Source organism: Manihot esculenta, chromosome 15 (genome assembly GCF_001659605.2).
Source record: "Manihot esculenta cultivar AM560-2 chromosome 15, M.esculenta_v8, whole genome shotgun sequence".
Classification (NCBI taxonomy): domain Eukaryota; kingdom Viridiplantae; phylum Streptophyta; class Magnoliopsida; order Malpighiales; family Euphorbiaceae; genus Manihot; species Manihot esculenta.
In genome coordinates this window covers 2,417,277-2,440,367 of record NC_035175.2, presented here as the reverse complement: position 1 = coordinate 2,440,367, position 23,091 = coordinate 2,417,277, and the positions used below count along the sequence as shown (strand labels likewise).

Genomic DNA, 23,091 nt, shown 5'->3' with positions numbered 1-23,091 from the left:
TAATCAATTCTTTGGCAAAATCTTTCTTCACTTTAGACTGAAATACGTTTCTCGCTCATGGAACTATACTGCATTAGGTAAAAGACAAAAGCCATTCTAATTAAGTAAAAATCTCGCACTGTAATAGACAAAAAAAACCCTTCACTACAATAAATAAAAATCAGTATTTATAATTGGATAAAATCAAATAATTTCTTTATTATATTTCTATTTAAAATATTAAATTATTTCGATCATAATCTAATTAAGAAACTCATTCAATTTAAGAAATCCAAAGCCACCACCCATTGAGAAATAGATATTCTACTCTAATTAGAAATCATTAATCACAAATTTAACATGTCAATTAAACTTATAAATACAATGACCTCCTGATTCCAAAACATCAATGTTTTTCTACATTAACCACAACCATCTGAGCAAGACTTCCAACCATCAAAGAGTTTCAAATTGTTCCTGATACTGATTCTACATTTCCAAACCCATACCTTTTTTTCTTTTGCGGAGAAGGGGGGAAGGGGGGTTGAGCATCGGAATACTGCGTCAAAGTTGTGGGAAAATGGAGTCGATAAAACGGCGGTACATTGGGTCCAACAGCCAGAGTTTAGCTACATGATGGGGAGATGAGGTACGCCTGTGGACTTCTTCAACCAGCCAAATGGTGGCTTCAGCCTTAGAAGGATGAATCACGATATCCAAGGGCTTTTGTTCATCCTCACCGCCCATTCTCAGATGATCCCACTGCCTTAGAAGAACGTTAGTGAGGTAATGCAAGGGTTGGCCATATAATTGCTTAATTGATTGGCCTAACCCCACCCATGATGAAAATGGAATGAGAGAGCCACGACATGCTGGGATAGGGAGCTGCCTCATATATTCTTGATACATTTCTGCTCTTCTGATCACTCCACCTGGAATGTAAAGCACATATGCTATGAGATTAAAAAGCACTAGAGGAATATTTGGGCACAAACAAATATAAAATGGAAGTGTATGATGTTCCCATCCCTTCACTGATAAGATGCTGAAACGCCAGAAAGAGAGCATAACATTGTAACATTTTCAACTAGATCAGAAATTCCTTAAAGCTACTAAAAGAAACTGTGACCACTGACCAAGTTGCTTTCCCAGGGAACGAACAAACAACAGTGTTATCCAAAATAAGACACAACAAGGATCCAAATCCAAATTGGAATTACTAGTATACCCTCGAATGTCATTTCCTTTATAGGTTGACCAAGTGTACTATCAAGAGACAGTTGCTGCGCATCAGCTCCATCATTAATCTTCGTATCTCCATCTAAGGAAGAAGATTCATCTGATGATATAACATCAATCGGCTCAATCCCTGGCATTGTTCTCTTCATGGAACATACAATTTAACCCTGCAGACTCCCTGTTCCACATCAAAACAAGTTCGGGTAGCAAGCAATCAAATACATATGGTAAAGTTAAAAGACATTGATCACATCATGACAATGCAAATAACATGACGGGAAAAAGAGTTAGAACATCTGTATTAATACTAACGGATGACATTCTTAAAAGAATTGCTATCCAACACTTATTAATGGTAAAAAATCTGTAGAGATTAGTAATATGGTGCGCATCATTCTTTAGTAAAACGGTGCGTTTTATATTAAAAAGAATAGTTGGTTAAAACAATAAGTCATAAGGGGCGTTTTATTGTTTGTATAGCTGTTACAATAGGCGGGAAAAATAGTTACGAGTTTTGCATTTCTTCTTCCTTATATCGTGTATATATAGTAGAGAGCTGATGAAAAAAAAGCACTTTTTTGACCGCCATTTCCTTTCTGTTTTCATCTTGCACAAAATCACTTCACAGAATCCTACTCTTTCAAACAAATTTCTACTTTGTTTTCCTTGAAAAGTTGTGCATACGAAAGAAAATAAAAGAGAATTTTGAAAAGATTTTTACCAGAATTCAATTCAGTTTTTTTAATCAATTCCAAAGAATTTAAATAAAAAAAGACATTTATTTTAAAAGAAATGAACTCATATATGATTCAATGCATATGACTTTCTTCTTACAAAATAAATCCCTAAACCATTTGGGACGCTAGTCCTTTGGAACTCAAAATGAAAGGATTGATTTGAAGGAACAAATGAAGAGGGGCATGAATAAAGACACTTAAATGTCACAGTACAATCATTCAAGCTTTATGATTTCACTTCGCATTCAATCAAAATTCACATTGAAAATGAAAAAAATTAATTTTTTAATTCAAAAATTATTATTTTAAAGAAGATAAAATCATTCCTATTAAATTTATTTGAATTCTTTTCCTATGCAAATGAATGGAATGTAAACTATATGGCACACTAGTAAACTATTTGGCACACTAGTCCTTTAAAACTCAAACAGGAAAGGATTAGTTTGAAGGAACAAATGAAGAAGGGAAGGAATAAAGACACTTACATTATCACCATAAAATCATTCGACCTTTATCATTTCACTTCTTAAATGCAATTCTTCAACCTAATTACTTGAAACGAAATCCCGTCGTCTGCAAATTTGGTAAAAAGGAAAGGGAAAAAAAAAACTGAAATAACCAATTCCTATATAGCTGGTATGATGTTTCTGTGTTATAGCCTACATAGTATTTAGACATGCCAAATTTTGTGAGACAATTATCCAATCTGCCAGTTGGAAGAGAGAGAGAGAGAGAGAGAGAGAGAGAGAGAGAGAGGAACGTACAGGCCACAGCTTGGCAGGCAGACGCACAGACAGAAGAACTGAAGGCGGGGCAAAGCGCAAGCCAAGAGGTGCACCGAGAAATTGCGCCTAAATTTTAGGTTTTCTTGAAATTAATAGTTTACTGTACTGATGGTTCGTGTGGGCGTGAGATTGACCCAAGGTCAAAGCCCATTTCCAGAATTGGGCCTCCTTTAGATTACTTTCTCTCAAAGCCGCGAGAAAACGATACTCGATTGATTGTCGTTTAAAACCTGCTTGTGCAAACATAACCAAATATCTATTAAAGCCCAATCTCCACATATATGAATATTAAACTTTAAAATATTAAAAGACTCGTGTTTTAAAATCTGTAAATTTAATATTTTATTTTTAAAATTAATATCAAAATCAATTCTACTATTACCTGGTTTGATTTGATCCCATAGACATTTCACACGCTTGATAGATTTATGTTTGAGTTTTCCTACCATTAATCTTCTAGTTAATCAAAGTTTCCTAAGGATAAGTTAAATAAGATTATCAAGATCTTGATTATTGTGAAATTGACATGAGAATGACAAAGAAGCCTCAATTAACTACCATCTGGCCCAGACAGCTGATGTGGATGCACGGCAACTTTAAAAGTCGGCTATGCTGTATAGTGAGATGGCCACCATTGAAAATCTGTTTCATCAATCAGTTGTCAATAGATGCTAACTGGAGGAGAAAGCTTGCTTCAGCACACCTTCATGGAGGACAATAACTCAAAAAAAAAAATAAAACCTTGATGATTTGATAGCCAATATAAAAGGTTATATCATGCCCTTACAAAAATAAATCAGGATCAACCACCACAAGTAGATATCAATGTAAGTGAGTGGTGAACGTCTCTTATGTCCCATTTTCTGATTGTTCCCTTTGTGCTGTATGAACCAGCTGTAATAATCCTATCCCATCTCCATTAATATTAATTATATCATTCAAAATAAAAATGAAAGTATATACAAATGAAAATGAAGCAATTTTTGTGGGAATCAATAGGTATGGTTGATTTTGCTTGGTGTCCTTGTTGATCATATTTATAGCTACAGTCCTAATTAGAGACATTCTCCCAAAGTCTAGACCACTGAATAATTATATATACAGTTGTACATAGTTGTTGGTGAAGAATAGCGATCATCTATCTGACCCAATTACACTTCTTGAATAAATGTTCAAATTTTTATTTTCACATTGATTTATTAAAAATCTTTAAAGAATAATTATTAATTTACATACACGTATACATGCATGCACGTATATGTCATGTATATGTGTACATGTATAAAATAGCATATGTGCATGGATGTTGTATATAATTATTATTTAGATCAAATTTACATTAACATATATTATAAATATATGATGGAGTCTATATAAATTTTATATATTAAATACGGTTTAAATAAATATTTTTAAATCTTTATATTGCAAATGGGCACGATATTGAAAGTGACATGGAACGCTCTATGGTCCATATTGCATGAGAAAGGAGGTGCCCAACGTTGAATATTAACACACATCATGCTTCAACTAGCTAGACTTGGGATTTTCCCTTCTCTCAAAATTTTTTCCTTTTTTAGGAGAAACTGAAATGGAAATTAAGAAAGAAAGGGTAAAAAAAAATAAAAAAAAAAAGAAGGGAAATTCATGATTTGGGAGTTGAATTGATGAAGGTGGTGTTCCCTGAGATTAGATAGCAGTTGATGGGAAATGGGGGTACCAAAGTTTCCGAGAAATAGACAATCCTTTACCCTTCATTCATTCATTCATAGATAGATAGATAGATGTAGGCCCTCAATTTATTGTTAACCAACGCTCCATCATTTCGCAGCTTCTAATTTCTCCACAAAAGTTCAAACTCCAACTTTTTTTCAAAATATTAATAACAGTCAAATTTTGGAGATATATAGAGTTTTTGTCATCATTTACACAAAATCAACTCTCTCTCTCTCTTTTACTGTTGTAAAACTCCCAAAAAATTATTAAAGATTCAATTAGATTTAATATAGTTGATAGATCCAAAAATAAATATTTTTTGTTGTAATTAATAATAAATAGTTTTAAAATTCAAAACCGGTATTTTTTTTTTCTTTTTCTTTCTCTAACGGTATAAAAAAAAAGGGAACATTCAGCAGAATCCATAGAAATGGGCTTCTTTTTTCCTCTCCTTACAATGAGGCATGAAGAAATTAAGTATCCAAACTCAACTTTTTCATAATGTCCTAATTGAATCCAGAAACAATTGGTTTCTCTTGGTACCATTCAGCTGCATCAAGCCTGTCAAATGGTAATAAAAAAAAAATAAATAAATAAAAGTGAAGATGGGCCCAGTGGGTGTTTGGGGTTTGATACAAGACTAGTCTCCACTTTACAAGTTTCTTTGTATTATTCAATCTTCACTTTTTTGCACCTTATTGCTTGAAATGATTTCTAAAGCCCCACATTAGATGAATCAAAAACCCCATTTCTCTTTGTCTTTCTTAATTTCATACAAAAGCAAACCCACATTAACCCAACATCTTCGTCTTTCCTGCTGATTAGATTACCTTGATTTGAACGTTTTGGAATGTCCACTCCTTATAATTGTTAAATTTATTTATAAATCCAATTGATTTTAAATAGAAATTTATGAAATATTTTGTTTTTTCATGAAATAGAAATTGAAAACATCTTTATAGGGCCTCTGACCTTTAATTGGGACCAAATGGCAATAATGCCAACCAAAAACTATACTTAGATGTGGTTTAGTGATCATAAAAAGTATTTCCATTTGCAATATGGAGGTTCCAATTTCTGGCTTATAATACCGCAACTGCTAATGGCTCCGCCGTCAAGATTTTTTAATTTATTTCCTTTTAATCAAGGACAATCATGAGATAAGCAACAACCCGAATATAAGATCATCCCCACTTGGATTGATAAGACTAGTCAATAATAATTTCAATTAATTTTCTTTCTTTGGTTTACATTTTTATAATGGTTTTTAATTTAGGAGCCATTAGAGTTGACTGTCTCTAAGGAGGAGCCACCCATAAAGGAGGAAGCATTGGCGGCGGGCGGCGGAGCTCATCTCTCTCTCTCTCTTTTTCTTTCTTTTTTCTCATTTAAGCTCAACCATTTTTATGCTATTTATGCAGAACAAAGATCCGCCACCTATAAAATGAAGCTCCTCATTACTGAAAAAGAACGCTAACCCAAAACCGCACATAACCAAGAGCCATAAAATAGTGCTAGACTTTAAGGACAACAGGGCAGATAGACCTTAAAATTGGGACAAGTGCCCTTGTTTTCTAGGACAATTCTTAGGCTGAGCCAAAAGAACATCCAAATTTGTTAACAACATTCCCTACATTCCTTGCCAACACATGCAATCAATTCTACAAAATGCTCTACAAAGCAGAGTTAAATAATAAACAAAATATAGGAGCAAGGCTTAAACAAATACAAAATCCCAAAAGTCCATGCAGGAGAGGCATCCCTTTGTCAATACTCAAATACACAATACCCTTGTGCAAAACATTCCTTACCAAAGAAAAGAAGAAACACAAAAACCCAAAAGAGAAAGATTAAAATCATGGAAATTATAAAGAGAAAGAGAAAGAGACAGATGGAAACAGAAACAAATATAGCAGTATTATTATACATTCCCTTTATCTTTTTCCTTCTTTAACTGCTTTTTCACTTTGATGGAAGACCAGAATGGGTGGAAATTGACGGCAAGGCCCAAGAGCAAGGGCATAGCTACGCAACTCACCATCTCTCATTAGACCTCATCTCCTGCATTTTCTTGACCACGGGCAGGCTTTCCTTATCTGACCCTTGCCGTTTTATGCGAAGGTGTCAGTACTAAACGACCTGCCCGTTTGCTCCAGCATGCGGGGCCCGCCTTGAGATCTGAAGAAGGGTACTTAAAATCCTGAAAAGAAATTTGGAAAAAAAGAGTTATGACCGAGTCTTGTGTCTCTCTCCTCTCTCGCTGCACTTTATTCTGTTCAAATTCGATACTTTGCTGTTCTCTGAGAATGAAGGCTCCTTGTTTCGAAGGGGGATCATAGAGAGATAGAGAGAGGCTTATAAGCTTTCCGTCTCTGTGCTTTCTCCGTCTAAAACTTGCTTTCCTTTTTTCTTTTTTCTCTCTCTCTTTCCATGTCTGCTACATTGTCTTGTTCTACTTCAGGAATCTCATCTCACTTCCACGCATTAAAGTGTTTGCCTCCCTTGACTAATTGCACACTCATAGTTTGTGGGTTTTTGCTTCTTTGCTCTTCCTAGTGTTTCGTATGCATAATAAGCATTAGAAGTGGAAATCGGGAAAACCAGTCGGCTGTTTGGTTCCTTTGGTCTATTAGAGCTTTCTTTGGTTGGTTCAAGAGTTTTCAGTCGTTAGCAAGACACCCATTTGTTGATTGGTCTCTTGGTTGAGTTGTTGTTTTGGTTGCATTGGGTGGTTTCTTGAGTCTATATAGAGCAAAGAGCTGTGCTTATTGGCCTCTTCTCGTTTCAGAACTTGTTGTAGCAAAGACCAGGAATTGGGGAAGGAGAATTTCTGATATGGGATTCTACTCCTAAAGTTTCTGAAAATTTTTGGTGATTATTAGATAAAACCCATAAACTGGGGAGTCGCGGAAAGTGCAAGAAGTGCTATATGAAGTCGTGCTGAAAAATGAGAGATGGGAACTCCAAGAAAAGCAAGGTTTTTTTTTCTTTTCACTTTGTTTGCCTGTAAATCAATGGAATTTGTTTCCTTTTTTTTAATTGAGCAATTGTGATATTTTTGGATGGTGTTAATTGGGTTTTGTTTTCTTTTTTGTTTGCTGAAGCTCTCATGGTCCAAAAAAATGGTCAGAAAGTGGTTCAATATCAAGAGTAAAACTGAGGACTTCCAAGCAGATGATGTTTGTGGAGGTTGGCCTTTTTCTTTTGGGATTTGTTAGAATCAAAGGCTCAAATTTTATTTCTATGTGATACACCTAAAGATTTCTGAACGCCTGGTTGGTTGCTGAAAAAATAGAGTAAAGAAGAGGAATATGCTTTTGAACTTGGTGCTCAATGATCTTGTGATTCTCAAGTATCAATCACTTATCTTTTTTGCGAAGTAGTAGAGCTAGCCTGAGTTAACTGCAGGCATGAAGCATCCAACCAGTAAAAGAAAATAAGATTTTCCATAAATCTGGTTTCTTGATCCCCACATATTCTTAACAATGGGCTTATTTTATTTTACTCAATTTTATTTTCTCTTGTAACAAATTAGCGAATGCCATCTCTCTTGCTGTTTTGTTTCTTTATTTTTTAGTACTAATTTAGTTTCCCATGTTCATATTTTTGAGTCTCAGTAGATTGACGCTTAGCGTTGATTCTCTTTCTTCAGGCGTTGAAGTGGAATACAGGACTAGCTTCTCTGAAAGGGAGCCGTGCACTATCAAGAAAAGTAAAACAGGTGCAGCAGCGAATTGGAGAACTTCGTCATAGGATATGCCCCAATTTAAGTTTGAAGTTCCTTCATGCATATTTTCCTAATATTTACACCGACTTTGATGCAGAGAAATTTAGCAAGAATCCTGAGCAGGTCCGGCTGGGAAGAATGAATCTTGACCATCCTCGAATCATAGACGTGCAAAACTACAGGTGTTTCGTCGTAAAATTATTTTTTTCCCCAAATCTTTCATAGGTACTAATGGAAATTCTGTTTGCAATATGGCGCAGCATTTTTGTAGCTACATGGAATGTGGCAGGAAGATCCCCACCACGTAATTTGAGTCTCGATGACTGGCTTCATGCCTCACCTCCTGCGGACATATATGTTCTTGGGTATGATTCCACATCTATAATCTTCTCGTATTTTGTTGCTTAATTCTTTAGCTCATAGATGATCAATAATGGGAAAATGTCTGTTCCCTTTGCATTTCAGATTTCAAGAGATAGTTCCTCTGAATGCCGGTAATGTTCTTGGTGCAGAAGATAATGGCCCGGCCAAAAAATGGCTGGCCCTTATTAGAAAGACTCTAAACAATCTTCCAGGAACTAGTGGCAGTGGTGGGTGTTATACGCCATCTCCAATTCCTGAACCAATTGTAGAAATGGATGCAGATTTTGAGGGATCATCTAGGCAGAAGAACTCGTCGTTCTTTCATAGGCGATCATTCCAGACACCTCACAGCTGGAGAATGGACAATGACCCTTCAATTCCACAACCAAGACTTGATCGGCGATTCAGTGTTTGTGACCGAGTTATATTTGGTCACAGACCGAGTGACTACGATCCCAGTTATAGATGGGGTCACAGACCTAGTGATTATTCAAGACCTAGTGACTACTCCAGACCTAGTGATTACTCAAGATGGGGTTCATCAGATGATGATAATGGCCCAGGGGATTCACCCAGTACTGTATTGTACTCACCAATGTCATATGGTGGTTCCTGCAGTGGGTCTACATCTATGGAAGATGGATATAGGAGGCCAGGGTATTCAAGGTACTGTTTAGTGGCAAGTAAGCAAATGGTTGGCATATTCCTCACAATATGGGTCCGGAGTGAATTGAGAGATCATGTTCGCAACATGAAAGTTTCTTGTGTTGGCAGGGGCTTGATGGGTTATCTTGGAAATAAGGTAACTTTCAAGTGAAATATTTAGTTCTAGCATTTTCTTTATTAGTTGGCTCTCCAAGTTATTCAGATCTAATGATAACTAAGAGAATTATACCTTTCCTTCTGCTCGGTATTGCAGGGATCTATTTCCGTCAGCATGTCCTTGCATGAAACAACCTTTTGTTTCATCTGTAGTCACCTAACCTCTGGACAGAAGGAAGGTGATGAGCTAAGAAGGAATGCGGATGTGATGGAGATTCTGAAGAAGACAAGATTTCCACGTGTTAACAGTGCAGCTGATGAGAAGTCCCCAGAAACAATTCTTCAGCACGAGTAAGATTCTTTTCTTATCAACTGTTAAATACTTGCAACCAGCAAAAGTTCAGTTGAGAATATTCAACCAGCAAAAGTGGCCAATAATAAAATAAATGAGAAAATTATGGGGATCTAAAGGACATGGAAAAGAAGTGGTCTCCCTTCACATGAAAATTGATCTAATTCATGCATATGAAGTGACCATGTTGTGCTTTTTATGGCCACTGGTAATGATATATTTGTTTTCCAAAGATCTGCATGAGAATTCTAAACACCCTTTTAATGGTTAATCCTCTGTTTATCTTCACTATTCCTTTGTTCTTTTCTTTTATCTAATTTGATGTACATTGATGTAGCCGAGTTATTTGGCTTGGGGATTTGAATTATCGCATTGCCCTTTCTTATCGATCTGCTAAGGCGCTAGTTGAGATGCAAAACTGGAGGGCATTGTTGGAGAATGACCAGGCATGTTTACGTAACTTCACCCGTCATTTCGCCTTCCTTGAATGTCATTTTCTATTAGTTAGAAATATTGCTTTCATCTGATCTGGTGATGGTCATTTTACAGTTGAGGATAGAGCAGAGAAGAGGTCGTGTTTTTGTAGGGTGGAATGAAGGGAAGATTTATTTCCCACCCACATATAAATATTCAACTAATTCAGACAGATATGCAGGAGATGATATGCACCCAAAGGAGAAGCGTCGAACTCCAGCTTGGTAAGAGCATCTACTACTATGAATCTTGAATGAACAATGGAAGTTAAAAAAGAGAAAATGAAGGATGTGATTAAATGGTGTTATATGTAGGAGTCAGACAGTTATAATAATTTGTATTTCTGATTGGCTAATTTTATGTGAAGGTGTGATAGAATTTTATGGTATGGAGAAGGCATCCAACAATTATCTTATGTACGTGGGGAATCTAGGTTCTCAGATCATAGGCCAGTTTATGGCATATTTTGGGCAGAGGTTGAGTCTAGCCATGGCCAATTAAAGAAAAGTACGAGCTACTCCAGTTCCAGAATTGAGGTAGAGGAGCTCTTGCCATACTCACATGGGTACACAGAACTAAACTTTTTCTGATGGATAAGGAGATAGCTATGACCCACATTAGGTATGCTCTCTCTTCCTGTTATATTTGCATGTTATCACTCAAATGTAGTAAAAACTTGCTCCTTCATGCAGCCACACACAGATTTTTTCCATGGACTAATTAGTTAGGCCTGGAGATGCTTTGCCTGTGCCCCCATCCTCTTTTCTTCGAACAGTTCACAGAAGAATTATTCAAACATATAATTGGCATATTCATTCCTATTTTCCATGACTGATTGATTCACATGCACTATAACCATGTCAATAGAACATTTCAGAAGATTCCAGTGGTTTTCTGCAAGTCTATAATCCATCAGGGAAATTCCCATTGACCTTTTCATCTGTAAAATGTTTTTCTCTTTTCACCATCTTTTCCCTCTCTGATAGATGGGGAATACCAAAACATGAATTAGCAAGCAAGGGTCCATCATTTTAATGGTCCTTTATTATAGCCCATAAGAACATTAAGGTGACGCCAAAGGAATATCTCACTAGAAACTTAATATTTCTGCTTTTGGTAATTGGACACATGGATTTTATTTATATAAACCTATATGAAAATGCAACTCTAGAAATAGAATTTTTTTTGGCATATTATTAAAGTGTTATGTTGCATAAGATTCATTGATATTCTCTTTCCCTTGGTAAATGTTCTTGAGATAATGTTTTGCTTTCTTCCTATTCTAATGTTTAATTTGGTCCCCAATTGCAGGCGGTAATCACTTTGAAGAAAAATTTTCCTTGAAGGGTGATAAAGGCATTCTGTTGCCCACTAACCGAAAAAGGTTGGTGTTCTCTCTTTAACTTTTCTTGGGCTTTGCAGTACATTTTTGTTTCTTTTTCTAACTTCTCTCCACTTTCTTCTTCTCAGGTGTAAATTTTTGTAATTTGGTCAGTCAATCAACTCCATACATCATCAAATCATTGTAACTTCAAAAATCAAATGTAGTTAGCACTAACAAACCAGTTTCTGTTTGGTGCATGATTCACTAACCCAATTAATGAACACCCGACTTTCTGGCAAAGTTTGCTGCTGTATTTCACAGTCCTTCAATGATATGATTAGGTACTGTATTCTTATTAATTAGTCTTCACTTTTGTTCTTTAACTGAAGCTTAACCGAGCCATAGTGAACAACATATTTATATGTTTTGCAGGATGAATGTAACTGTCAGGAACTGCCAAGTGGGTGTCCAGGGAATAAGTTACTAAATTCTTTCTTAGTTTAGGGAACTTTTTGGTTTTTTGATGATTGAAAGAAGAAGAGAGATGATGGTCAATATAATCATTTGGGTATTTTTCTTTTTGTTTTATTTAAATGAGAAGTCAAGTAAAGATTTGATGGACATTCATTACTAAAGTGAGAAAAATGGAAAGAAGAAATATGAAGTATTGAAATTTATGACAGATTCCAGAATGCCTCTTTGCCCTGTGTTGTTGCCAATGATCATGATTTTACTGAAAAAGGCGTTTGTATTGATAATCTACAGCTTCACTGCTGCTTTACTTTTTCTTCTTTCGCTGTAGTGTTAATAACGAACTAGAAAAGCAAAAGACAGTTTTACAGCTTTGGCAGGCTTATTGAGAGCCATGATTTAAAGAATGCTTTTGGATTTTGATCTAGATCATGAGTTTATTCCACCATCTTTTTCCTAATATCGACTTATCTAGAGGCCTCTCAGATCTCATATTGCATTTGAAAGATTGTGCACAGACAGCTGTTGAAATATAGTCCACAAGAAAAGAAGAGTGGAACTTAGATCTCATATTGTATGTTCAAAGCGATATTGTAAAAGTAGAAATCTCCTTGCAGCTTCCAAATGAACTGCTGTCTGCTTGGATGAATTTTTTAAAGTAATGCATATTATTTTCTTCAAGATGGAAAATAATGGAGCAATCTCTGTCATTGAAATAACTATTATAGAAAGTAACTGGAGAAAGAACATTTTCTGTCAAAGTACGGCAAACTTAGGAAAATATTTTTTGTATTTTTTGGCATTTAGAACATTTGAAAAATTTAGTATGAAAAATATTTTCATAGTTAAATAAAAACGTAAGTCATTCTAAAGAGAATGATTTTTTTTTTCATATATAAAGATCTTTATTAAAATTTTTATATGTAAATTTGTTAATAAATTTTATTTTTAAATTAAAATTAAATAATAAAAAATAAATTATTTTATGGGGAAATATTTTTTAAAATAAATTATTTTTATACAGTTAGTTACCTTCATGTGATTAGCCTTTTTTTATTTTTTATTTTTCTTTTGAAATGCTGATAATGCATTAAACAAAACTAGCCTCCAGTGTACAAAATATCCTCTGATTCTAGAGGAGGAACAAACAGCCAATTACCAACAACATTGGTTTTTAAACAGAGTTTTAGCTATAAAATCTGCTGCTCTATTAGCTTCATGTGATTAGCCTAATTAACTGATATTGCAAGTTCTAAATTTGGTTGATTTAGTCAGTCATGTGACAGAATCATCCAGATTTTGTAAGTCATCATCTCAGCCACGCCTTGGATTGATCATTTCAGCCAATTTTCTTAGCATAATTTTATAGGAAAAATAATTAATCATCAGTTTTTAAGACTCAGCTCATTAAGTTTCAGATATGTAAACTCAAAATTAACACCAGAACAAGGATATAGATTTCTTTCACTTCACAAAAACAGACAGGTCTCCAACTACAGGGCGGCAACTGTGAGTTTTATCAGATAGTCACCAATCATTTTCAAATTTCATTCTCATAGTTATGAATAAAAAGAAATCCAATCTTCCCATTTGAATACAACAAGAAAAAAGCAAGGATATTCCTCAGAAAATGAAACGACTATGGAACTTAATTAATGTTTCACAAAAATAGTAAAAAGAGGCAATTGAATCTATTGCATTACAGGCAGGTCCCTTATTTCACTGGTCAATTGCAAATGGTCCCCATTTGAGGGTAATATTTTGTCATGTTCCAGTCATGTTTCTATCATGAACCAACTGATGAAGAATATGCCCTCTGTTTTATCTCTCTCTCTCTTTTCTGCTTTTCCCTGGCACGTGATATATATATATATATATATTGCCAATTTCTTTTAGATGTCTGGTATTATCTAAAATCAAATCCTTTGGTTGCAGAATTCAAGTAAGTTTGTTGGATAATCGATTACCTCTCACATGACATTTTGGTTTATAACCACATAATTCAGCTGATTCCTGCCTTACCAAATTGATTTAATCAGGCTCTGCAAAATGAATTGACATCTCTATGGAATGTGCTAGTCCTGCACAAATGCTTTAACTTGTACTCATTGCAGAAGCAACAGGAGGGACATAAAAATGTATTGAAGTTTATGATAAACATCTGCAGTCCCATGCTTACTCTGTCTGTGCTTGTGGTTTACTGAAAAAGGGAGCATTCTTCTCTTTTCTTTATCTGCAAGGTAATGGTGATAAATGTTCTTCAAAAGCGTAAAACACAGGTTACAAACCTGACAAATTGGAAAGTCATCATGTATGCTACTTCTACTTTCATCTCTTGCCTTTTAAACATGTTTCTTTGTTTCAGTTAAACAAGGACAATTCTTTTTGTAAACTGAAACATGGTAAAATCACAACAAAAATACTTATATAATATTCTGATAACCAACTAGATCTGCACATCTTAACCACAAATTTTGGACCATGGTTTTGTTTTTGATGATTAGAATAATCCCTATATGAGCATTAGACAACCTGAGGGCTGATAAATTTGCATACAAAAGTTGGGGTGTCTACATCATCTGTACCCTTTTCATCAGTGGAAGGTGAAAGCAACATTGGCTAAATATAGAGAACTAAAGGCAAAAGCACGAGTCTTTCTGTTTGTCTTTGCAGACAGAACATGCCAAAGGATTGGCGTTGTTTCTCTGCTACTTAAATCAGTAACAACTCACTCTGTCAACTAGTTTCTTTATGATATTTGGCAAGCAAACGAACAGCAGGAATATTATTTGTTTTCAGTAGATTCTTGACAAAAGGCATCTCCTTTTCTTTTAAAATGACATCTGCATACAATCACTATGCACATGAAAATGAAAAACCTTAGAATTTCAAGCAAAGGATATTATAGAAGTTATTATTAGAACTTAAAATACCATGTTGAAATTAAAAGAACAAGAAAATTCATCTGCGGTATTTTGAAATTGAGTACAATCCCACTCGAAGAGCCTAAAAGAATCTGTCTGTGACGTAAAAAGGAAATTGAAAAAATTTACATGTCAGCTACTAGGAAAATTATATTCCCAGAGCTCTTTTGCTAAACAAAAGTGAAAGCTGGACACAAAAACCTGACAGCTATGCACTTCTGCAACTAACAAATGGACTTTCATTCCATTACTTTAAAACTACTAATTAACGGCGAAAACCCAGTTTGGACACATCATTTTATGAAGAGCTTTCCTGCTGTTTTCAACCTTGTTGATGATTCTCTAGCAATTTCTTTCTCAAACCCATCCAAGTCCATCTGATCTTCTCTGCATTCGGGCGAGCAAAATGCACCTAGGTAACTGCAGCAATCAAAGAAATAATATTGAACTAATTGGCTTTAGCTCAGTGCTATTAAGTCATCTCCCCTCCACAAAAATAAAATAAAATAAAAATCATCACGTTGAAGGCAAAATGATCAAATGAATGAATAAAGATACGGTTTTTATATATTGCAGAGAACTATTATAATCAGTTGGAGGACTTCCAGCCTCCAGGGTAAGAGGGAAAAATCATATAAGGGTAAAATGACCTCCAGAGGCCAAATCTGAGTGTAAAAACTAAAGAATTAACCAGTAACCAGAAGACGAAAAGGAAATTGCAACAGCCAAGAAAACTACATCTCTTAACTAGCAGATACTGAAAATTTGAAAAACTATGGAGAGAAGAAAAGGTATAGATCAGCTAGTCAAATAATTAATTAGCAGATATTCTTCAATTCTGTAATAGATTACCATTTGAGGTTTTTAGGCGTATAGATCTTAGATTATCCTCTCCCATTTCTGCTTGATTGCAGATCAAGCTATTGGATCTTATATACGGGTACTGTCACCTCCTAACAGAGAAGAAAGAAGCATATATATAAATATATATATATATAGGGAAAGAAAAGAAATCAAGACTCACCCATACATGTAAAGATTCTGGCCAACTTGTAGTTTCTTCTTGCACAAGAAACAAGCGTTTAGAAACTCTCCAAACCCTTCACCAGGCTTCTTGTTCTTGGGCAGTGCATCATTCTTCTCCGTAGCAGGCGATCCAAACGTGAACATGCGACACTGCTGCTTATCTGCCGATAGTGGAGGCCAAGAGTCTTTAACCGTCGTAGAGTTGGAGATAGTGATGGGAGCAGGGCGTTTCCTCTCCAAAAAAGATACTGGAGATTCAATCGGCTGAATATGATTGAAAATCCCAATCTCTCCCTGACTGGACGACCGAACATCACGAGAACGTTTGGAAGACATTGATGAAGAACGTTATAGATTAAGTATTAATTGGGTTTTAATTAGGGTTTTGTGATTAATGTGGTAAGAGAAGACAATTAAAAGCTAGCATTTAGGATTTGTCTTGTATACTAAATCTTGGGGGAGTGAAATTAAAACAGTATTGTTGAGGAAGGGAAAAGAATTCTTGGTTAGGGTAATTGATGATGAATATTAATGACGATGAGGGTTTAGGGAGGTTTGAGAGATCTTTGGAAGTTTGATTTAGTTTGGATTTGATTAGTTGGCGACTAAATAGGTTATTATAGGATATGGATCCCTAAAAGGACGTGATTCGCATCTTGGGATTGTGTTATCTTAGTGTGGCATTTGAATCAACGTCAGAATCTTTATTATGTTTGGTTTACAAGATGATCCACCAGAGCTTCTACACAAGAAAGGAGGGCACAATCCATCGGCGATTTTAGTTCCGCCATTAGGAACGCTACAATTGCTGTGCTGGACGAGCGGTCGGGTCTAGCCGCGTCTATGGGTCGCAGTGGTGCTGGATCGGACCCTGGCAGTGAAGGTGGAGAAGAGAGACTTGGTTTGGTGGTGGTTCTGATGTAGCTAGATCCATAAATCAATTCAGCTAATGGGCTTTAAATTCGGCCTATTAAGATGCAATCTCGATTGGAGATGGCTTCGTTCTCTCCGTTTAACAGAATAATAGTAACAATGATAATAATTTTTGATGTAGTAGAATATATCCATTATTTATATTTTAAGAAATAATTATATTTTTATGGTACAATTTTTTTTTTACTTAACTTGTTTGAATTGAATTTTTTTAATAAAATAAACTTACTTTAAATTTATATTTTTTTCCAATATAAAAATTATGCATTTTATCATGGCTAGTATGCTAGTACAAATATAGTTATTAAAAGAAATGATAAAATAAATAGTCCAAATCCAATCTACAAAACAAAGTTTAAAAAATGAAAATGAAAAATAAAGGTGTTATAATCTACTATTTCATTTACAATATCTCGATCGACTGTATCATTATTAACAGACACGGATGCCGAGTCTGCTCTCCTCTCTCTCTCACCACTCACAGGGTCTTAATTCCCAACTTTAAATTTAGATGAGACCACAGAAAGCACATATTCATAACAAGCTTTCTATATATATACTGAAAATATGCGGCTAACTCTTTTAAAATATGGATATTCTAAGGTTTTCATTTTTTTTTATAACTTCTTTCATTAATGACTTTTTATTGTAAAATATATAATAAATAAATACCGTAAAATGAAGCCTTAATACAATCTCTGCTCATAAGTTTTTTTTTTTTTTACCTCAAAGATATAATAAAATAAAATAAATGAAATATATATCTTCATATATTTTTTCTTGTTTAAATAAAGCTTAAATATATTCACACTATTTTTATTAATTAAAATTGGTGATGGAATTTTAAAATATTATTATTTTTTATTTAATGCTTTCATGATGTTTTTAAAACTATTTAAATATTTAAAAAATATTAAATTATGGTAACACTATTCCTATTTTAAATATTTATAATTTTTTTTATAAATATTATTATTTTACAGATATGCAAAAACTGCTCAAAACTACTTCAGTTTTGTTGAACAGGAAACAGTGGGATTAAAGTATCGTTGTTTTCTTTTTTTTTTTTTTTTCCTATTATATTATTATACATTCTATAATTGGAAAAAATCACTAAAGAAGTTAATCGAAAATTAAAACATGCACATATTCCTATATTAGAAAAAATCTAACTAAGGGTGGAAACTGTAGCTTCACTCTTCAAATTTTAATGTATTTCCATAGTATATATAAAATATTAATAATTAATATATTTGATAAATGAATAAATCTTTATTAAATTGTATAATTATCATAATATTATTAAATTTTATTATATATATGGCAGGTGAAAAAAAAATGGTTATACGTACAACTTCAATTTTATCAAAACTCAATAAAATAAAAAAGATATATATCACCAAGGTTTTAACTTCCATATATGGATCCTTCCAAAATAAACCGTCTAAATAATAAATGTGATAATTTTTTCATGACGTAACCATTTCAAGAAAAAACAAAAAATTACAACTAATCGTGGGCTTTATAAATACCCACAAAGACCACTGCAAAATTACCGACCACCGATCAGTTTTGCCGATGACCACCTCCATGGCAAAGGGTTCAGCATCTTTATTCTTCTTGCCTCTGTTCTTCCTTCTGTTCCTCTCAGTCTCAGGTCACTTTTTATCATTTACCGATGTGATTATTTTGTGTGTATGATGTATATAGTTGTGTGATTTCCTGAATAGTTGCATGCATGCAGGGAAAACGAAGGGTGAGTGCCAGTACGTCTCCACCATTGGCGGTGGATGCCCAGACAAAAGTCAGTGCCTGGAAACATGCCGGCCTTGTTTCAGAGGTGTCGGTCATGTCGTTGCCTACTGCGTTGGACCAGATGGACCTTTTCCTTACTGGGAATGCCGCTGTGCATTTCACAATAATGCTCCGTGTCCGCCATTACCTCCGCCGCGGTGCCCCAGACTTTGGCCTCCTCCTGCAGCCTCCAGCAATCACACCAGCCTCCCCCCTAACTGACATTCGTGTTTATCAATTTCCCGTATACTTGGTATAATGAAACAGAAAAAAGGCTGATAATTTGAAATTATCATGTACTTTTAATTAATAAATCTTACCTAATAATAAAGTTTAAATTTCAGCCAAAATTATTTAATTTTTTTAAAAAGCTATTATTACTTATTCATGAAAATCAAAATAAAATATTCTAATTTACTATACTGAGACTTGTTGTATTTAAAAAAACTGCTACAGTATGTTAGTTTTACGGTTACTCATTAATTTAGCATCTGCTCTGTCTGTACTCATCACAAAAAAATAAAAGAGAAAATAAAAAAATGGGGAAGAAAAAAGTTTGGCAGATTATGTAATTTTCTCAGAGATGAGAAAGAATAAAGCTATGTTTAGGAGAACTGTGATAGCTACTTCATTTTGAATTCTATTTATTTTTTACATTAACCTTTCTTTTCTTTTCTTTTTTGTAATTTTCCCAGAAAAATTCTTTGGTACTCATAAATTAACAGTATTTACCGTAATTACTAAACCTCAAACTTTTCATTTTACAAGTGTTTACGCTTGGATAATTAAACTAATTTAATTAATTGGTAAAATCCTTCATAAATAACAAGAAATATGAATGGACCTATCTATATTTACGATAGCAAGATTGACGTAATTTATGGCTGCATTTTTAATCGAATTGAAAATATTATAATATATAAAAATTAATATGTAATATTATTTTATAGACAAAAACGTGTTCTCTTGTTTAGACAGATACATATCCTAGATTATTACAAGTTAATTCATGTAAAAAAATCTTTATTTAAATTCCTTTTATTATAAATTAAATATATAATATATAATGGAATTTTTTTTTTTGAAATAATGAATTTTTTATTTAAAAAATGAAAATTTCATACTTAACAAGTATCTATGCCTTACGGGGCCGGATAGTTTTTACAGATGACATATGGGCTTGATCCACCAAATATTCCCCAATGGAAGAAATTGAATGACCAAATTACCCTCTCCATAGTCCAAAATTTCTTATGCTTGTTCCTCAAGAAGACATCCATCCGTTGCCATCTTCTTCGATTACCAGAGCAAAATCAATACTGAGAAGGGTTAATACAATCAATAAAAATCAAAGCACGCTAGGGAAGCAAATAGATCAACAAGAATGGAGTGCGTGTTTGGACTAGTAGGCAATGGTTTCGCGATAGTAGCGGCTGATACATCGGCCGTACATAGCATCCTCGTACACAAGTCCAACGAAGACAAGATCATGATCCTCGATTCCCACAAGCTCATCGCCGCTAGCGGCGAGCCTGGCGACAGGTCTCTCAATCACTACCACAGTATACATTTATAAACAGTCTCATACTCTATTTTATCAATTGAAATTTTTGGATTTGTTGCAGAGTTCAATTCACGGAGTACATACAGAAGAACGTGGCGTTATATCAGTTCCGTAATGGAATTCCTTTGACCACTGCAGCTGCTGCCAACTTTACTCGAGGCGAGCTCGCTACCGCTTTGAGGAAGGTAATTTTGTTGCTTTTCTTTTGTGCTGCAGATTTTAGGGGTTTAGGGTTTCGCACCATGCTTGATTCGTTAGGTAAATTTAAGGGTTTTCGTTGCTTTCAGTGAGACGATGTTAGGTTTTTTGCTTTATTTGTGCATTGATGCGAATTGAAGAGATTGAATTTTGTGGTACATTGCTTTGGGTGGTGATTAAAATGAAATGCTGACATGTGCTGACTCGTTTTTCCTTGGCTTAGGCATCCTGGTTGTCTGATAAGAATAGTTTGTCTTCATTTCTTTTTAACGATGGTAGTGTTTCCTCTGAAGTAAGCTGTTTTTACACGGCATAATACTGAAGGCCTAGTTCACAATATTAAGAATGTCGCATTGTTTGGACAGTAACTAGTTCCCATCATGCGATTGAATTCTGTCCCTCATGCCGTTTTATATTCTTTCTTTCATTTGCTTTCATCAAAGTGTTTTCCATTGCCTAAGGATTGTGAGATTTGCAATGAAACACACTGTGACCTTGCATTTGCTGGGATTTGTCTGAAAGCATGATTTTGATGAATTGGATCTGTGGCTATCATAAACTGGTTGAGAGGCCTGGTAAAAAGTAGGAGTCTTCAATGCTGTGAGAGCACATAAAAGTAAATGTGTGTATTCGTTGATCAGCTTTGTAAACAACTGGTTTAATGTCTCTGCTTTTGGCAAAGCAGCCTCTCTCGCCTTGCTGCTGAACAAGCCTTAGAACCAGTGGTGTCAAAACACCACTAACTTTCCTAGGTACTTCCTTTTAAGTTTTATTGCTTGTATGCTTATTGTGAATAGTTTGGACGTAATTGCCTAGCCATGTCAAATCGGTTAGACATAATCACAAGTGTACTTTAGATTCCAGGATAGAAGCTGTAGGAAATTGGGAGGTGTTTTCTAGTGAGGTGCTTTCTAGTAAAGGATTGTCTTCTCCAATGAATAGATAATCTTTCTTTTGTGTCAAGGGTTATGTCCCCATCAGGCATATACTAGTTTCCCATGATTTCCCTATTAGGCAACTTGGCGAAACATCTACTTTGCAATTTTGTCTTTAGAGGATGGTTGGATGCACATTTCTCATGTGGATTATCTGACTGCTTGTACTCTTCTGCTCAATTCAGACTTGCGTAGCCTTTTTGGTTGAATCTCAAGTTTGGGCATGCCTGTTTGGCATTTTATGGAGCCTGAGATCTACTACTTGCATGTTCTTGTCATTTTTGCTCTATAAGGGCTAGGCTTTTCTAGTTCCCTATATGTTCAGATAATATACTAGGTTTTCCTGTTTCGAGTTTGCAACTTTGTCCAGATGTGCAAGGATCTTTGCATCTGCCCACTTGGATGATATTATATAGGCTTGAGAAGGCATAAGCGGCTTGGTACTGTGGCAGAGGCATGCCTGATTACAGATATCAGGATTCGATTGAACCCAAGGCTTGTTGAAGCATTTCAACTTTCATCACTGCCCTATAAATCCTGAAAAACTCTTTTATATTGGGAAATTCCTTAATGAGTGACTTCCTTGTTGCAAGATAGTCTAAATGCATGAGCAGTGCACCGATTCTTAATACACATGAATGTTAATCTGTGTTTTTTTTTCTTTTTTTTTTTTTTTGAGAGTAAATAAAGAAAAATATGACTAGTGCACCAATTCTTAACTATGTATGTTGCTTTTCTTCCTTGTTATCCCTTGTGTTTTTGGTTTCTTGTTCCTCATTTTATGTCATGCTCGTTCACAGTCACTAGCTTGTGAAGTGACCTACTGATTGAGCCTGAGGATTGGTCATATTGAAGTTGGCTTGGATAGTGGTTTTTGTCCAATACCTCATTCCAAGTAAGGTCGGCTGTTGAGATTGGCCAGGATTTGTAGTTGTATTTATTTGATTCTCACTTGAAGCAGCCAGCACGATTAATAAAATTATAAAACTTTTTTATATATCTGGTTCTAGTCTGGGCCAGTCCCAGCAAATTAACTAGGTCCAAACAGGTTGAGATTGGGCCAAGGCAAACAGATTGATTGGACCCAACCAGAAACCAGTTCAGCCTGTTGGATCACCAGGTCTATTTTGAAATGCATTCTTTAGCATATTTTCATGTGCTATTACTATATTCACCAAGCTTCTTTGAAGTAACTATAACATATTCATTATTAACATATAATTGCAATGTTTGGCTTTTCAGAACCCATACTTTGTGAACATTCTTTTGGCTGGCTATGACAAAGAGACTGGTCCTTCACTCTATTACATTGACTATATTGCTACCATGCACAAGGTTGAAAAGGGAGCATTTGGGTATGGGTCCTATTTTGCTCTCTCCATGATGGACAGACACTTCCACAGTGGCATGTCTGTGGAAGAAGCAATTGATTTGGTTGATAAGTGTATATTGGAGATCCGATCCAGGTTGGTTGTGGCACCACCAAACTTTTTGATCAAGATTGTTGACAAGGATGGTGCAAGGGAGTATGCCTGGCGTGAATCTGTCAAAAATGATGTAGCAGCCTGAATGTTTCTGGCTTTGGACTAGCGTTTCATGTTTATGTTTAATTTGAGTTGTCAACAGTAATGCTACATTCGAGTAGTCGACTGCCCAGAACTAGTTTAATGCGTTTGGTACTTGCCATTAAATATTATTGCTTATTTTCTTGAGAGTTTATGATTTGGAATGTCCATACAACCTTATGATCTTCCCATACCCCGAAGCAGGAAGTGTATTAAATTTAAG

The 23,091-nt window shown here is 34.9% G+C and overlaps 4 protein-coding genes across 6 annotated transcripts; 2 read left to right on the top strand and 2 right to left on the bottom strand.

The window, feature by feature from the left end:
- Positions 1-287: 287 nt before the first annotated feature.
- Positions 288-2,857, bottom strand: LOC110601101 (protein RDM1). Of its 2 annotated transcripts, XM_021738114.2 has the most exons (4): positions 2,720-2,855; positions 2,441-2,528; positions 1,208-1,396; positions 288-911 (listed from the first exon to the last, which is right to left on the bottom strand). In XM_021738114.2, exons 3-4 carry the CDS (start codon positions 1,365-1,367, stop codon positions 544-546), a joined length of 528 nt encoding a protein of 175 aa, XP_021593806.1. In that variant the 5' UTR covers positions 1,368-1,396; positions 2,441-2,528; positions 2,720-2,855; the 3' UTR covers positions 288-543. The 2 variants fall into 2 exon arrangements, with proteins under 2 accessions (XP_021593806.1, XP_021593807.1); XM_021738115.2 differs by lacking the exon at positions 2,441-2,528 and having other exon boundaries at positions 2,720-2,857.
- A 3,800-nt stretch (positions 2,858-6,657) lies between these two features.
- Positions 6,658-12,150, top strand: LOC110602469 (type IV inositol polyphosphate 5-phosphatase 7). Its single transcript, XM_021740004.2, has 13 exons — positions 6,658-7,433; positions 7,561-7,645; positions 8,109-8,177; positions 8,281-8,365; positions 8,444-8,548; positions 8,649-9,348; positions 9,466-9,659; positions 9,998-10,106; positions 10,210-10,358; positions 10,502-10,755; positions 11,446-11,518; positions 11,605-11,799; positions 11,891-12,150. Exons 1-10 carry the CDS (start codon positions 7,404-7,406, stop codon positions 10,722-10,724), a joined length of 1,749 nt encoding a protein of 582 aa, XP_021595696.1. The 5' UTR covers positions 6,658-7,403; the 3' UTR covers positions 10,725-10,755; positions 11,446-11,518; positions 11,605-11,799; positions 11,891-12,150.
- Positions 12,151-14,846: 2,696 nt separating this feature from the next.
- On the bottom strand, positions 14,847-16,762 carry LOC110601299 (FCS-Like Zinc finger 2). 2 transcript variants are annotated; one of them, XM_021738384.2, is made up of 2 exons: positions 15,884-16,762; positions 14,847-15,273 (listed from the first exon to the last, which is right to left on the bottom strand). In XM_021738384.2, the coding sequence occupies exons 1-2, from the start codon at positions 16,213-16,215 to the stop codon at positions 15,147-15,149; spliced, it is 459 nt and encodes a 152-aa protein (XP_021594076.1). In that variant the 5' UTR covers positions 16,216-16,762; the 3' UTR covers positions 14,847-15,146. The 2 variants fall into 2 exon arrangements, with proteins under 2 accessions (XP_021594076.1, XP_021594075.1); XM_021738383.2 differs by having other exon boundaries at positions 15,878-16,758.
- A 3,059-nt stretch (positions 16,763-19,821) lies between these two features.
- On the top strand, positions 19,822-23,022 carry LOC110601935 (proteasome subunit beta type-2-A). The gene is made up of 3 exons (XM_021739348.2): positions 19,822-20,148; positions 20,232-20,355; positions 22,546-23,022. Exons 1-3 carry the CDS (start codon positions 19,991-19,993, stop codon positions 22,870-22,872), a joined length of 609 nt encoding a protein of 202 aa, XP_021595040.1. The 5' UTR covers positions 19,822-19,990; the 3' UTR covers positions 22,873-23,022.
- Positions 23,023-23,091: the final 69 nt, after the last annotated feature.

What these genes read in the sequence shown, in the direction of transcription:
- LOC110602469 (XM_021740004.2), top strand. Translation starts at nt 7,404, where the DNA reads ATGAGAGATGGGAACTCCAAGAAAAGCAAG. An exon ending in GAAACAATTCTTCAGCACGA is followed by an intron (nt 9,660 to 9,997) that starts GTAAGATTCTTT and finishes ACATTGATGTAG; the next exon opens with CCGAGTTATTTGGCTTGGGG. An exon ending in CATTGTTGGAGAATGACCAG is followed by an intron (nt 10,107 to 10,209) that starts GCATGTTTACGT and finishes GTCATTTTACAG; the next exon opens with TTGAGGATAGAGCAGAGAAG.
- LOC110601299 (XM_021738383.2), bottom strand. Translation starts at nt 16,215, where the DNA reads ATGTCTTCCAAACGTTCTCGTGATGTTCGGTCGTCCAGTCAGGGAGAG. An exon ending in CAGAATCTTTACATGTATGG is followed by an intron (nt 15,274 to 15,877) that starts GTGAGTCTTGAT and finishes TGATTGCTGCAG; the next exon opens with TTACCTAGGTGCATTTTGCT.
- LOC110601935 (XM_021739348.2), top strand. Translation starts at nt 19,991, where the DNA reads ATGGAGTGCGTGTTTGGACTAGTAGGCAATGGTTTCGCGATAGTAGCG. An exon ending in AGCGGCGAGCCTGGCGACAG is followed by an intron (nt 20,149 to 20,231) that starts GTCTCTCAATCA and finishes GATTTGTTGCAG; the next exon opens with AGTTCAATTCACGGAGTACA. An exon ending in TCGCTACCGCTTTGAGGAAG is followed by an intron (nt 20,356 to 22,545) that starts GTAATTTTGTTG and finishes TTGGCTTTTCAG; the next exon opens with AACCCATACTTTGTGAACAT.
- LOC110601101 (XM_021738115.2), bottom strand. Translation starts at nt 1,367, where the DNA reads ATGAAGAGAACAATGCCAGGGATTGAGCCGATTGATGTTATATCATCA. An exon ending in AAAGGAAATGACATTCGAGG is followed by an intron (nt 912 to 1,207) that starts GTATACTAGTAA and finishes TTTACATTCCAG; the next exon opens with GTGGAGTGATCAGAAGAGCA.